The following is a 15,706-nucleotide window of genomic DNA, read 5'->3' as shown; positions in this document are numbered from 1 at the left end:
TTGCTGGTGAAGCCTTATTGTGCCTGTTATTCTAAGTGTCTTTCAGCTCCAAATCAATTATTTTACATTAGGAAGGTCTGTGCTCTACAGTCTTGTGGCAGGAGGATACACTACTCCCTTTTGAGCTGTGAATTGCTTGTTGAAGTCTTGTTGTGGCTGTTATTCTAAAAGTGCCTTAGCACTTTTAATTTGTGTAGACATCAATCTCTTGCAATTAGATTCACTTAAAATATCATTACTGTCTAGACGGTTTTAACTACTAGAGCATCTAGTTTGCACACAGCTTAGCGTTGCTTATCATGTTCCTTGTTTAGTAGACCTATTCATTGCTTAATTTCCCCTCATTCCTCCCTAGTAGATCAGTACACATGGATATGCACTTCTCGACTTCTCTGTGGCCAGTTTTGGGTGAGATGGGTATTATGAGGCATTGTAGCAGCTGCCTCATGTACACTGCCAACCCACACTTATTCTTAATAAAGTAGATAAAGTATGCGAGAGGTATAAATAAACTTTAACATTGGAGGCAAAACTTTTATCACACAACCAAAACTAATCCTATAGAAGTTGTCCAGGACACTTGCACCACGCCTACTGCACAGTGTGAAAACCTTCCACGTAAAACTACTTATGCGGAGGCACTTAGAGGTAACCTTCCTAAAACACCACCCACAGCTACACAACCATTGTCCACCTTTAAGGCAAACCAGTGCACAGTCAAATGTCCTGGTCGTTGGTGATTCTGTAGTGAGCACACTGATGTCCCTCTCACCAGACTGAGCAAGGATAGAGTTGCAGTTTGATGCTTTTCCTGGTCTAGGATCCATCAAGTCACACAGGCACTCGGGTCTTTGAACTACATGTACCAGTATGACTCTGTCATAGGTCCTGTGGGTGTTAATGACCTGAGACATACCTCCTTTGACTATATGAAGCGAGACACTATTCAACTCACTGATTTATGTGTCTCAGGCAAGTATGAGCCTAGTACTAAGTAGCATTCTACCTTCTCCAAAGATGATACCACATTACCAACAGAAAATTATTGATTTTAACAATTGGCTTAGATTGTGGTGTCAGTCCAAGGAGGTACACTATTTGACAGCCTGGGAGGACATGGCTGATAGCCCTTGCTGCTTAGCGAGGGATGGTCTGCTGTTATCCCCTCTAGACTTTTGGATGTGAGCAAAGACATTTTCCACCCTGTAGTGCCTTTTGCAGGCAATGCTAAACTGATAAACCTCCTGACTTAACTGAACCTGTGAAGGAATATCTGGTACTGCTCAGTGCTAGAAGTCTTGACAAGAAACTCCACTCCCTCAAGCCTTCCTCTCCCTGGAGAGTGTAGACGTCTATATAGTAATGGTGACATGGTTTAAAGTCACAAAGAGTACCCTAGCAATGCAAGGTTATAATGTCTTTCAAATCCTTAGACCAAATACTGCACAGTGGGAACTGAAAGGTGGAGGAGTCTCAGTCTATATTAAAAACAACTTCACATCCAGACTACTTCAAGTGTACGACCCACTTGAACTCCTACACGTGCAACTCACTATAAACAGGGTCTCGTATCATATCCTTGCAACCTGTAGGTCCTCCTACATGTCCCAGGAAACCCACACTGCTTACTTCATTGTACTACAGTCCCTCACAGTTCAACTCAATATGATATTCATGGGGGATTTCAACAACCCTCTATAGATTAGGAATCCTATACCACTTCTAATGGGGTCTGTATTATATAGCCAAAAAAAAATCTCAAGCGCTAAATTTATATTCCAACTCCGAGATCGCAGTACAGTGAGGAAAGGGCAAATATCCCGATCTCCACTGTACTGCGATCCAAAAAAATGAATATCTGCATTTTCACTCATGTGAGTGCTCGAGATTTTAAGTTTTCTGCAATCTAAAGTAGACCCTTGTAATGCACAAGCCCAGCAATTCCTAAACATTAAGGCCAACGTCCTGGAACAGCTGGTCCATTTTCCTACTGCGATACAAACATCCTTGACGTTGTACTCACAGATATATAGTGGGAGGGAGCCATGTTTTTCACCCAATGCAATGTAATGTCTTTGCTTGTCAGATCTGACCATAAGGCTGTATTGCTTGAAATAAATATTAAATCTGGATATCCAGCAAAACCAAACAACTTTAGGGTCTATTCTAAGGCTAATCTCTTTCTACTAAGTGACACCTTGGCTAAATTCCAGGCACCCCCAAACCCAGTAAAAACCTTAGCATATACTGAGCTATTTACAAAATCTCTGTGCAGCCATATTGATAGCTTCATAGAGCGAGCTGTGGCCACTTTTATATTAAGAATAAGACAAACTCAAAAGCCAAGCCACCCTGGTGGAATCACAGTATCAGTTGGTTATAAAACAAAAGAAAACTATTTTGGCTTAGTGTAGGAGGAACCCAGCCCCCTGACCAGTCTAAACAGGCAGTTAAGATAATTTAATTAATACTTCAAAGGCTAAATTTAAAGGAAAAATAGCTCCTCAGGCACAGGTCAACCATGAAGCTTTCTACAGTTATGTCCATAACTCATCACCCACACAGAACCAAAGGCCATTACCAACCTTTTGGCTGACAGGTTCAGCTCAAATTTCTCCACCCATCCTAAAGTCCAAAGAAAGTACTGCATACCCCAATCTCCCCAACCATTGCTAGAGAGCAGGTCATCAGTGCACTTTCCAAGGCCAAGAACACTACTTCAGTGGGCCCAGATAACATCCTGGGATGTTTAATAAGTAGCATGAAACATGGCCACTGTGGTCCACTAGAATCCCTTTTCAGCTGGGGCCTGCAGTCAGGTTTTGTGCCCAGGGAATGGAAAATGGCTACAGTCATTCCCCTGCACAAAGGAGGTAAAATCACCAATCCAAATAATTAGTGACCTGTAAGTCTGACCAGCCTCATATGTAAGGCCATGAAAAGAGTCATCCTGGACATGATAAATGAGTACATAGGTAGCATGTGAATGCTGGACCCATCACAGTTCACGTTTGTAAAAGGAAGATATCGGCTATTAAGTCTGTAGGATGTTTATTTGAGGGGGTCACCAAAGCATTGGATGAAGGCAAGACTTTGCACACAGTTTATCTCAACCTGGCCAAGGCTTTTAATAAAATTCCCTATTCAAGTGTTCTACACAAGCTTCCTCTGTTGGATAGCCAACTGGCTCATTGATAGGACCCAGGAGGTGAAAATATGTGCGGCCACCTCCACGAAGAGGCTAGCACTAGCAGAAACCCCAGGGCTCAGTACTAGGCACTTTCCTTTTTGGCATCTATTTCTCTGAAATGGAAGCAAATACTGAAGGTTTATGGCTGACTTAAGTTTGCAGATGATTACAAGCTGGGGGCTAGCATCAACTCCCCTGCAGATGCTAGTGTTATTCAAGAATGCCTATCTCTGACTAATAAATTGTGTCAAAACCATGGTCTTAAACTCAATGCTAAGAAATGCATAATTGTACCATTTGGGAAGTCAACCATCCCATCTAATTACCATGTTGATAATACACCCCTAAGAGTTAACCTAGTGGTCAGGGATCTGGGTACACACACTGTCAGTAGTCTGACCTTCGACCATAATTTGGCCACAGTGGTTATGAAATCCTTTTATGTTGGGCAGCTTATAAGTTAAGTGCATGACCTCTAGGTCCAAAGAGGCCATTATCCCACTGTAAACCGTCCTTACTAGACCAATCATAGAGTAGAGTGCTCCCTTTGGTATGTACCTATCCAGGTATATGCAGCACCTAGAGTGACCTCAGAGGTTTCTTACAAAAAATACAAGGTGTAACAAACCTGCCTTATGCAAAGTGCCTTAAAGCCCTTTCTCCTGTACTATGACTCCTATAGATTGCTGAGGGGTGAGCTATAAATCCCCTACATATTCGTAAGTCAAACAGTGCCAGAAGTGCAAGGTATAGGGACCTGAATTTTGTCTGCGACTTAGGCAGAACATGCTGGAAAGACAGATGTGTGGTCCCAGAGACTGCCCCTCCTATGGAATAGGCTTCCTAACCACTTGAAGAAGAGTTTGTCTATTACCCAGTTCAAGTGCAACCCAGAACAGTAGATGGCAATAAGAAGATTACATTGGGCCTGGACTAGTGTCCCTTATGGACAGAGGTAGTTTTCAATGCCTGACCCTCAATCTTCTATTTTGGTAAAGGACATCATTATTCTTTGGGGAAAACTCGGCTTGGCTAGGCTTAGAAAGGCTTGCTAGGTCATTAGCTTAGTAAAATTCTGTGAATCGAATCTGTGACTCTTTGGTTCATCTAATGGCTTGGCAGAGATTAGGCTTTGACGGAAAGGATGAAGAAAATTTAAAGGTGAGACTTTGAAAGCAAGACGACCATGGTTTTTATTTATTTACATGCTAGCTCATTAAGTAATAATGGTGTTCTCTTCACATAAATGCTTCATCAAGAAGGCTGAGGTTGTCATTGGACTTTTTGCCAGAATTGAAACATGTATCCAAAAGAAAGTAGAGGGTTTTGAAACATATTTTTGGTAAACATGCAAAAGTGAGATGTTTTGTACCTGGAGCAGAAATAACCTCGTGCAACATAATTTAGCAGAGTAGAGTAATCTCCTTTATTGCAAAAAGCACTTGTACGTGGCAGATTAAGCAGACAGAATATTTAGTTCCCATCTTTCATGTTGGAACGTTTTATATTGGCAGTGTTCATGATGGCAGGAATTGGATAATCAGAAACAGATTTAAAATGATCAGATTCTATATTGAAAGAAAATGAAATCCAGAAAGAGAATATGTAAACGCAGAACATTTTTCCCATTTTTACACTCTTCCCTTAATAGTCTCCCATTTGATGCTATGAAGCATCACTCAAGTTAATTATTTTCCAATGACTGGACAATGGTATCAAATTGTCAGTGGGTAGACACTCTGGGTAGAGACTATTTCACATGGAATCGGATGTTCAGCACATGCTGTTTCTGGATGACCTTGAAATGCACAATGCTTGTACAATTGCTTACGGAATATGGTATTATGAGCAATACAGACATACCTGTGCTTAGATGCAATAAAAAGATAGTTTGAATTTTTTGCTTTACACTCTCTCCTAAACAAATTTTCGTACATCTGGCCGAAGCCTTTCAGTATGCTTTCCTCACTATGCTCTACTTCATCATGCTCAGTCTGTATCTGATTTTAGTTGATGTATCTCTGATAAAAAACAAATATATATATTCAGTACTTAAAGTTCCAGTGGCACAAGACAAAAGGAGAAAATGCTGCAAAATGATAAATATGCTAGAAAATCTGCTAACTCCATAAAATATTGAGCAGGCTGGGGCTGGAGAGGGTTTTCTAAAATTTGTAATCAAGGATGATGAACTTTTTTTTTTTTTTTTTTTTTTTAGTCCATATAGCATCAAGTTCCAAACAAACTCTCTCCTGAATATTGATCCGGTTGTATTTCCTCAAGTGATGATGTTGCTGTATCATTAAGCCTTACTTCTGATCGCATTGTTGACAGTAATGTTGATGAGGAGCCTGTTCCATAGACTGGGCAGTCTCTGGGTTACATACCCGTCCCTCCAGCAGGTCCTGTATTCTCTAGCAGTGATTATTGGAAACTGCATAACTAACTTTTTAAACTTCTTTATAGTATTTGTCATAAAAGGGGTACTTTTATTGCAAAATTGTTTTTAATTTACTGTGTGCTTTGTTCCAGATGCATGCTTGTGTTTTTGATATAACTTGTCTACCTTTATTTGCTTTTCTCATTATCTGTTACTGTTGCTGAAGTATAGATTTGCAAACTGATCATTAGGATGGTCAGAAATACTGGAAGTAACTTGGGAAGTATTAGGGGAAATAGGGATCTATCTGCAATTTGTTTCCTTACTTGATCGCCTGTGGAGGGAGGGCTTTCTGCTTCATAGGAAGTAGAGTAGTCATAAGGGGGAGCTTAAGGAATTAAAGGTCAGTTGTCATTGGACAAATCTGGTTGGGTTTCTTTTAACTTTTCTAGCTGTTTCAAAGTTTAAGGACTCCGGGTACCTTGATATTTATCTTCTGCACATTTCTGCAATGTATTTATTAACTGCCTGCAGCTGTTTTTTTTTAACTCCTCATGCCAGTCATTAAAAGCTGACCAAAAGGAGGCAGGCACTTTGTTTCCTTTTCAGTTTATTTTTAAGATTTTCTAAAATAACCTTATCAAAAATGTCCTTCCATGTCACTGTTCTAGTACTGCTAACAGAAGGGATCTCCTGCCAAGGATAGCCCAACATCCAGCCTATACCAAAGCCTTTAGTATTTGCTGGCAGCGTACGTCACACATATGCTTCCTGTGCAAGGTGTATGGCATAAAGGTGATTTGTGGATTTTCACATTCAAAACTTCTTTGCCGCCAGTCTGTACACAATCATTGCATCATTTGTCCGAACGTCTTTGCTTTGTGTTGGTTACTGAGCTGTTTTTCAGATAAGTGCCCCATTAGAGTTTATCCTTATCTTCTTGTTTATTTAGTGTTGGTTGGTTTCTTGTCATCCAGAAAGGGAAAATGTCAGTGTGGGAGACGTATTCCCCCTAAAGACTGTCACGATCATTGTCTCTTCTGTTTGGGTACTTCCCACGACCATATGTAGCATTTTATCTGCAAAGCCTTTGTCCCAAGACCATACATACTCGCTCACCTCTCATCCATGTCTGTCTGCCTAGAAAACCATCATATTAAGCTGCAGGCCGAAGGTACTATGGCAGAGTCTTCCTGTCCTAAGGCTCGGCCATTGGCCAAGAAAAAGGCCAAAAAAGTAGGTCTGATATGGCTGCTGTCCAGCCTCCCCAGGATGTCTCTCTCAAAGCTAGTGAAATCCTGGATGATTGCTTTTTTGTTACTTCGGATTTTTTTCCCATGACTCCATAGGATGCCAGCGTGGATCCCACTTCTCACATATTTTCAGAAGCTTTTACATATGGCTACTCCAGGTGTTGAGGGGGGAACCTCAACTGATTATATCTAAGGGACTGTGAGGGATGTCGCAGAACATAGTGAGGGAGTAGATCTTTACTACGCTTACTGAGTGCTGCCAAGGGCCTGAACCCCCCCAAGGTATTTCGTGCAGATGTCCTGCAGAAAGAGAAACAAAAAAAAAAGGATATTCCCCATTCAGTTAGGGATCCCCAGTGAGAATGGCATGTCTTTAAAGCCTCCTCCAGGGCCGGCTTTGCCTGTCTACCCCCCCCCCCCCAATCTTCCACGCCTCTTAAAAGGCTTAGGGTGCTGGACTAGTTTGGGCATTATTGTCTGCCTCTAACATACCCCAATGACCAGTAGAAACTTCTAACTAACATTCAGTGGATATAAAAAGTTTACACACCTCTGTTCAAATGCCAGTTTTTTGTGATATAAAGTAATGAGACCACAATAAATAATTTCAAATCTTTTCTCACTTTTAATGTGACCTATAACCTGTATAATTCAATTGGAAAACAAACAAATCTGTTTGGGGAAAAAAATATAAAAAAAAAAAATGTACAATATGCTGGTTGCATAACTGTGCACAGTTTTAAACTAATACTTTGTTGTGTGTGCACACTCTTACACTAATACTTTGTTGAAGCACTTTTGATTTAGTTATACTCTTACCCAAGAAACTCTTACCCAAGAAGACTGCATCTTGTATAAGCATGGCACATCTTGACTTGGCAATATTTGCCCACTCTTCCTTGCAAAAGTGCTCCAAATCTGTCAGATTGTGAGGGCATCTCTTGTGCACAGCCCTTTTCATGTTACCCCACAGATTTTCTATTGGATTTAGGTCTGCTCTCTGGCTGGACCATTCCAAAACCTTAATTTTCTTCTGGTGAAGCCATTCTTTTGTTGATTTGGCTATATGCTTGGAGTCATTGTCATGTTGAAAGGTGAGATTCCTCTTCTTCAGCTTTCTGGCAGATGCCTGAAGGTTTTGGGCCAAAATTGACTGGTATTTGGAACTGTTCATAATTCCCCCCACCTTGACTAAAGCTCCAGTTACAGCTGAAGAAAAGCAACCCCAAAGTATGAATGATACTACCACCGTCATGCTTCACCGTGGGATGGTGTTCTTTTGGTGATATGAATTGTTGTTTTTGCGCCAAACGTACTTTTTGGAATTGTGGCCAAAAAGTTCAACGTGGTTTAATTGGACCATAACACATTTTCCCACATGCTTTTGGGAGACTTGATGTATTGCTTTGCAAATTTTAGCTGGGCCGGGCCTGGATGTTTTTCTGTTAAGACAAGTCTTCCGTCTTGCAACCCTACCCCATAGTCCAGACATGTGGAGAATATGAGAGATTGTTGTCCCATGTAGTACACAACCAGTACTTGCCAGAAATTCCTGCAGCTCCTTCAATGATGCGTTGGGTCTCTTGGCAACTTCCCTGACCAGTTTTCATCTTTTCATCAGTTTTGGAAGGACGTCCAGTTCTTTGCAATGTCATTGCTGTCCCATATTTTCTCTACTTTTTGATGACTGTCTTCACTGTGTTCCATGGTATATCCAATGCTGTGGAAATTTTTTTTGTACCCTTCTCCTGACTGGTACCTTTTAACAATGAAATCCCTTTGATGCTTTCCAAGCTCTCTGCGAACCATGGCTTTTGCAGGCAACTGAGTAAATGTCCGGAAAATCCTACTAGGACAGCTGAACTTTATTTGGGGTTAATCCGAGTCTCTTTAATTGATGGCAGGTGTGTCCCCAAGAGGACTAAATGTTGTAATTAAGTCAAAAGGTGCTTCAATGAAGTATTAGTTTAAGGTCTGCACACTTAAGCAACCAGTGTATTGTACATATTTTATTTTTTTATATTTTTTCCCCTAACAGATTTGTTTGTTTTTCAGTTGAATTGTACAGGTTATAGGTCACATTAACGGTGGGAAATATTTTGAAATGATTTATTGTGGTCTCATTTTTTTATATCACAAAAACCTGGCATTTTAACAGAGGTGTGTAAACTTTTTATATCCACTGTATCTCCTCCTAATAAACGCCCTTGTTACATAATGACACAACTGGCTTGGATTGCAGAGCTAGGCTTATAAAAGCCATGGTGGTTGTTTGCCTAGTACATAGCTATTAATCTGTGATTGTGCTTGCATGTGTGTAGATACTGGAGAGTGAGAAGGATTAATCTGAAGGGTGATTGGGGAAACAGGTGGAGGAAATATGGGTAGGGGAAATTGCAACACATACATACGCACAGATGTACAGACGAATGGATAAGGAAGTTTACACTGGAAGGGGCAGACATGGGAAGGACAGAGAATAACACTGGGAACACAGATACTGAAGGAGAGGAGTGGGCAGAGCACAAGGGGTGAGTTATGGTACAGTAGGATGGGGACACACCCGACTTAGGATAGCATGGGACACAGACATCATGCTGGCAACCCACCATCCCAGAGGGATTTCAGTGTGATGCATCAGATCGCTGAAATGGGTCAGTTTGACTGGTGGCAAGGACCACACCCTCCTTAGTTAGTTTGATGACAGGGATGTGCTTGTCTAGCACATCTGCAGTGCTGACCAGGAGCGGCAGGGTAGCATCTACCCAGCAGGATATTGCATTGATGAGTTCTCCCATATCCTCACACGGAACATGGGTATATGAATTTACTGCTGTCTTGTATTGTTTGGTTATGAGCCAGACCACTGCTAAAGTGACATCTGTACACACTGGTTAAAACAACAGGCTGTTGTCAGCACCTGTAAAGGTCTGGTGTTGATGCTGAGACACGGAGTCAAAAGTAGATGACACCATTATATATCACCCATTGCTCAGGGTGAATATGTAGCCACATACCAAACTGTACTGCTGGCTGTACAACAAGAGTGCTCACTATCCATGTTTTATTTCGAGGCTCCCTCATAACTGAGAGCATCAGCACAGCTCTTCCCGTGGCTTATAGTAGCAGAAGAGTGCTGCATCTGGTGTAAGTATATCCATTATGTGACAGCCTAGCATTGGGTTTCAATGCTTATTGCAGTATGCACATGATATGTGGGTCATGCATTGACTCAGCAGATATGCAGGGTTGGCAACCAGGCATAGTCATTTTCTACCTGTGCCAAGATGGAGATTATTTTTATAGTGCACTGCTTCCATACGGATGTCTCCCAGCAGTACCATTGCCTTGATGAGTCCATAGTGTCAATGGACAGTGTAAGGCTATGTCTCTTGAGACTCTGGTGGCATATGTCAATGTCATATACACGTTTGTGCAAAGAATAACAAGTGCCACTATCACTGCCTTGTCAGGGAGTGTTTGTGGTCAGGAGCCATTACATGGGGTGGTCATATTTTAAGACCATTGCAGGGACACAGAATATTTCTTCAAATCTAAGCTTACATCCATCGTATGGCATGGTGAAAATGCCTGTCAACTCATTGCAGGTGCCCAACCCACAGCTGCACAACATTCCTATCAAATGGACCCTCTTTTCCTATTATAACATGCTAGCACAGTAAACCTGGATCACATTTGTATAACATCCTTTTAACCAGTCATCATCCTGTACTGCCACCTCCTTCCTTGTTACCAGAGGACATTGACTATGCAATAGAGTTCTCCTTGACACAGAACCACAGTCGCCACTTCCAGTGACATGGCCACCCACCACATTGTGATGCCAGCCATGTATCATAGTGGCTCTTTTTAGCTGTGCAAATGGTGACTGTGGCCTGCTGCACCTCTGTCCTTTCTGTTGTATGTGGAGGTGTCCAGTTCACTAATCTGACCATGCATTACCCAGCATAGCTAACATTGTATGCATCATGCTTGTTCCGTTTCACTGTGCTGTCACTGTGTTCATCATAGGTCCATTCAGACATAGTAGACACCACTGCTTGGCATGTGCTGCCATGTACTGTGTAGGCTGTTGACTGGGGTGAATTTGTTGTGGTTGCTACCATTCTGCCTCACTGTCATCATTGGATGACGGTGTGTTGGATGTGACAGGGGCTACCCTAGCACATCTGGAGGTTTCCAGAACAGATGATTGTTCATCCTTGGATGAACAACTGGTTAGCATCATGCAGCAAACATCTGGTAGGATGATGCTGGGTTACATTTCTTTGCCCCTCCCCCAAGACACATCTGGGCAACAAAACCAGTTTGCACATGAGTGGTGGTATACAGATGTTTAGCTATGCTCACTGGGTTCCATTTGTTGTAATCAGCCAGGCCAACAGTGGGAATGTATGCAGTCTCTATGCTTCTGTATATGTCTGGCTAGTTCAATACCTGCCTTTGCCATCTAGGTGACCCTTTGGAATTTCACTAAGCGGGAAGCAGTGTCAGATGTGGAATCATAGGCGTTGCCATGCTGCTGTGCAGAGATACAGATCAACTCCTATACTTTGCACACTGCCTGATAGTTGAGAGAAAGCTATCCTTTCATGTGTACATAATGTAGTTCACTGACACCAGGCAGGGTTTTTATTGTCACATGTACAATCTATAGCACCCAGCACTTTGTGGATATAGGTGATGTCATGCAAACAATACATTGCGATGACTTTCTCCCTTGGTGTGTTGGGGAAGCTTAGTTGGTTATCCACATGAAGAAGTAGCATACTGAAGAACGTGTTAAGTATTCTGCAGGTTGTCAACTGAGGCATGTCTGCTGTGTCCCCTGTTTGTATCTGTAAGGTCCCAGTAACTAATATAAAAAGTGCTATGCATACCTTATTGTCCGCAAGTATAGGAGGTCCATTCATCCTCTTGATCTTGTTTGTGAGTAGTACATATAATCCAGCAAATGTATAATATATCGGTCCACTTAAAAATGGTCATGCAGCTGCTGATCAGTTGGCTGGGGGGGGTAGGTGATATGCTGGTGGTGAAATTTTTGTTTGTGCTGGCATTGTTCACACTACTATGTGAGAGGTAGCTGCATGTGTAGATGGTATGTGCCGCTGCACAAATTTAACTTCTTTTCATTGTTTATTTGCTTGTTGGCACTATGCAAATTCGCATGCACTTTTTTTTTCCAGTTATAGTGATTCTCAACTTATGGATGCCTACCTACTGTTCCCTACATCTGTAAGTCATGACCCACTTTCAGAGGTGTACGCTTTTGTATCACTGTCCATTTTTTAGACTACACACCTTCATCTGTATCACATTGTCGAGTTAGACTATTCCTGTTGTTTTCCCTGCTACTTACTAGCACTGTGAGCCATTATATGGTCTGACTTTTCCCACATTGTGTTCCATACTGCTCAGTAGCCCTAGTGGGTACTGTGCGTCACATCCTGCTTTCATATGTCTGCTTCCAGCTCAGCAGCTCACTGTGTACTGTGCAAGAGAACAATGACTAACACCCATAAAGAGAACCACATGCAGTGCTACCACCCAGTCAGTTTAGAGAGGCAAATTGTAGGCTGTTGAAAGGAGGACAGAAAATAACTGTACAGTGTTTTGAATCAGTAGATGTATAGGAAGATTAGGATTTTCAGTACTTGTTTATTATCGCAGCCAGACTTTTGCAGTTGCGAAATGCGCATAGCTGCAGAGAAACGAGTGCAGGCAACACTTCAAGCTGCTTTTGAAAGTCTTTACTACTGGCAAAAAAGCTTTGCATTACTTTCAGGAACAGGACCAAATTTAAGAAATCCTCTTTCCATTTTGCATGCATCACAAACACACGCTTAACGTTTCCTTTAGTAAGGGTTGGGTTGGTGCAAACTGTCATGGCGATATTGTGCAGTTTGTCATACTTTGTAGTGTGACACTTGAAGAGAAAATATGCATACGAAAAAGATGTATATATACAGGAAAAGAAGATGTTGTATATACAGGAAAGTAAACATTTTATTGCTTTTATCGAGTTACCCACCTGTAAACTGTCACGATCCCAGTGTGTTAATGGTTCTTATGGACTGCTTACCTGTTGGCAGTTTAACTTGCAAATGTTGCAGCTTTCAGCTACATAGCAAGTTTAAAAAAAAAAATGCGAAACACACATGTGTGGAAACGGTATTTATTCTGGTGGGCTTAATTCGTAATACTCCTGCTTTGACAGCCAGGTGCCGTATGGTATAAAATTAAATGGTTTGTTTATTGGTCAGACTCGTCTGTTTAACAGTGATTTCATTAGCGGTTTCACATATATAGTTTGTGTGCCCTTACACCATTATTTAATTGAATGGAAACTTTTATTGTGCTATGCCTCATACCCGATGTGACACACAACTTTACACACCCCTTTCAGCAGTAACATGCCTGTTTTCGCGCAAAGATGAAGAATTAGGGGGCTTTGGAAATCTGGTTGAGATAATATGCAAGTACCGGATTTTCATTAATAGTTATATGAAGAGAGATTAAACCAGCTTTACCTAGTTTGTAATTTAAAAGTGGGTAAAGAAGAATGGTTGAATGCTTAGTGGAATTAAAAAGTCAAAAACAGCAACACATTTCTGAAGAAGAAATTGATAAGGATGATAGGAGAAGGGAAGGAGTCTGCTTAATGATAGTGGAAGAATTGTTCAGAGGGAATTTGATGAAATGTTTTCTTAGAAAAGATTATGGATTTCTAAATCTAAATCAGACTTCTTGGTAAGATTGTTAGTTCAAGAAATGCTGAGGGAATTCAACACTGTTGCTGCAGGAGGTATGGTGTTTGTTCTTGTTGACTGGGAGAGTTTTGGGGAGTTAGCCAAGCTCTGCAACTTGTCAGGTAGATATAGAAATGAGTGAATTTAGAAGTGCAAAATGGTTCTTCCTTGTTTTTTAAGCCCTTTTTTTCAGTAAATGCATTCATCAGGTACAAATATAGTATGCTATTTCCTTAGAATTATTTGGGAAGAGGAGAAAGAAATTGCGTGAGTTTTTATAGTCTAGTTTTACTTGTAATTTCAATCTACATTATGTCAGGCATTGTTACCAGTTGTTGTACTCAAGTGAATTAATAAGATTTCCAGAATACAGTAAGAATTTACTGTTGTCTATCACCGACTGTTGATTCTCAGAGGACCTTCTTACTTCGCACTAGTTCCCATTCAAAGATCTTCTCTACTTATTCCTCCCACCTTATACACTGACATAATAGGAAATACATGCTTCACTCCAGGTGCATCCTCTTTTATCTCTTCTTTCTGCTGTAAGCTCGTCATGTAGACATTATATGGCAGACGACGGGTAATTTCTTGAGTAGATAGCACTTAATTATGCATTTCTTTTCCTTCTCAACTTCTGTCATAGTTGCCACAGAAACTATGGTCTGCGATATCATAGACGGGAACTTTCTCTCTCTGCAGTGTTGTGAGGCATGGCTAAATATTTTTGAGGTCTATGTGGTGTCATTTATATATGTTTTTTAATAGTTAATTGTATGTGCATTAGGTCTGTTTGTGTGTGTTTGTGTCATACCTCTCAACCTTTAAGTCAAAGAAATCTGGACAAAGCTGGAAATATTAGGGGGGGACAAAGGCCCTAAATCAGGGGTCAAATCGTAAATATTGCTCTTGTAAACTTAGAAAGTTGCTAGTTTAACAGGATTTGCATTAGCATGCATGCTGTGAAGGATATGAAGTCTGAACCTCTAACTTACGAGATTATTCAATGACTTCACTCTTCAATGATTTCGCAGAAAACCACTGTTATGAGGAATGGACCAAAATATGAGGCATAAATTTGGATATTCTGTGAAAATCTGGACAGTTGAGAGGTACTGCGCTCGTGTATGCATGTAACCAGGATTACCACTTCTGCTTCTTGTAAAATGACATTTTTGTAGGGGATTCAGGTTCAGAGGTTTGCAGTTGCAATCATCTTAAAAATGTTTGTTTTCCCTAGAAAATCTCCAGATGGCAACTATGAACGAGATTCCATTTACATCGTTTGAACTCATCTGCTTGGGCTCAAGTGTGGCATTCTCAGGCCTCTTCTATTATCTATACAGAAAGCGAGCAAAGGCATTGGAGAAGATTAAAGTAAGTATTTGCATGACTATTCATATGTTGATGGGGTGGGGGAAGTCTGTGGCTTTTAAATGTATATTTTTATGATTTTAGTATATTTCTTCAGAATTAACTATGTTTTCTTGGGGGATTGAGTTTATCATATCCCAGACTTGTGATTTTTGTCCATGTTACCTGAAATGTTTAACCTAGTTACTGTAAATGCTGAGTTTGTGCAGCAGATGGCATTGCCAGAGTATCAGGTACTGAGATAACTTGTTTTCTGGAGATTATGTAGAACATTAGAGTTTGAATAACTGGGGGTCCAGAATACAAAACGACCTGATTATGCAGGATCTTGTGTAGCAGGTAAACTTGTAAAAAAGCAAAGTGATTTCATGTGCCGTGTATCAGTCTGTCTATTTCATTGGCTTGCAAAAATGTGCTAAAGTATGATTTTATACAAAGTAAAACAAAAATGTGTGGGCGTGTTTGTGTATGTGTGTGTGTGTGTGTGTGTGTGTGTGTGTGTGTGTGTGTGTGTGTGTATATATATATATATATATATATATATATATATACATATATATATATATATATATATATATATATATATATATATATATATATATATATATATATATATATATATATATATATATATATATATATATATATATATATATATATATATATATATATATATATATATATATATATATATATATATATATATTACATACACATGTATACGTATGTCAGGGAA

The 15,706-nt window shown here is 40.4% G+C and overlaps 1 protein-coding gene across 5 annotated transcripts in view; it reads left to right on the top strand.

Annotated features, from left to right (window-relative positions):
• Positions 1–15,706, top strand: part of LOC122801110 (mitochondrial ubiquitin ligase activator of nfkb 1-A-like) — a 290,707-nt gene that overhangs the window by 37,141 nt on the left and 237,860 nt on the right. For all 5 annotated transcript variants that reach the window (XM_044070637.1, XM_044070635.1, XM_044070636.1 and 2 more), the window contains one exon: positions 14,837–14,973. In XM_044070637.1, the coding sequence (XP_043926572.1) occupies positions 14,848–14,973 (126 nt within the window). In that variant the 5' untranslated portion in view covers positions 14,837–14,847. The remainder of the gene's footprint in view (positions 1–14,836; positions 14,974–15,706) is intronic.

Source organism: Protopterus annectens, chromosome 4.part1, assembly GCF_019279795.1.
Source record: "Protopterus annectens isolate FY-2018-M chromosome 4.part1, PAN1.0, whole genome shotgun sequence".
Taxonomy (NCBI): domain Eukaryota; kingdom Metazoa; phylum Chordata; order Ceratodontiformes; family Protopteridae; genus Protopterus; species Protopterus annectens.
The sequence above is the reverse complement of the archived record's forward strand: the minus strand, read 5'-3'. Positions and strand labels throughout refer to the sequence as shown.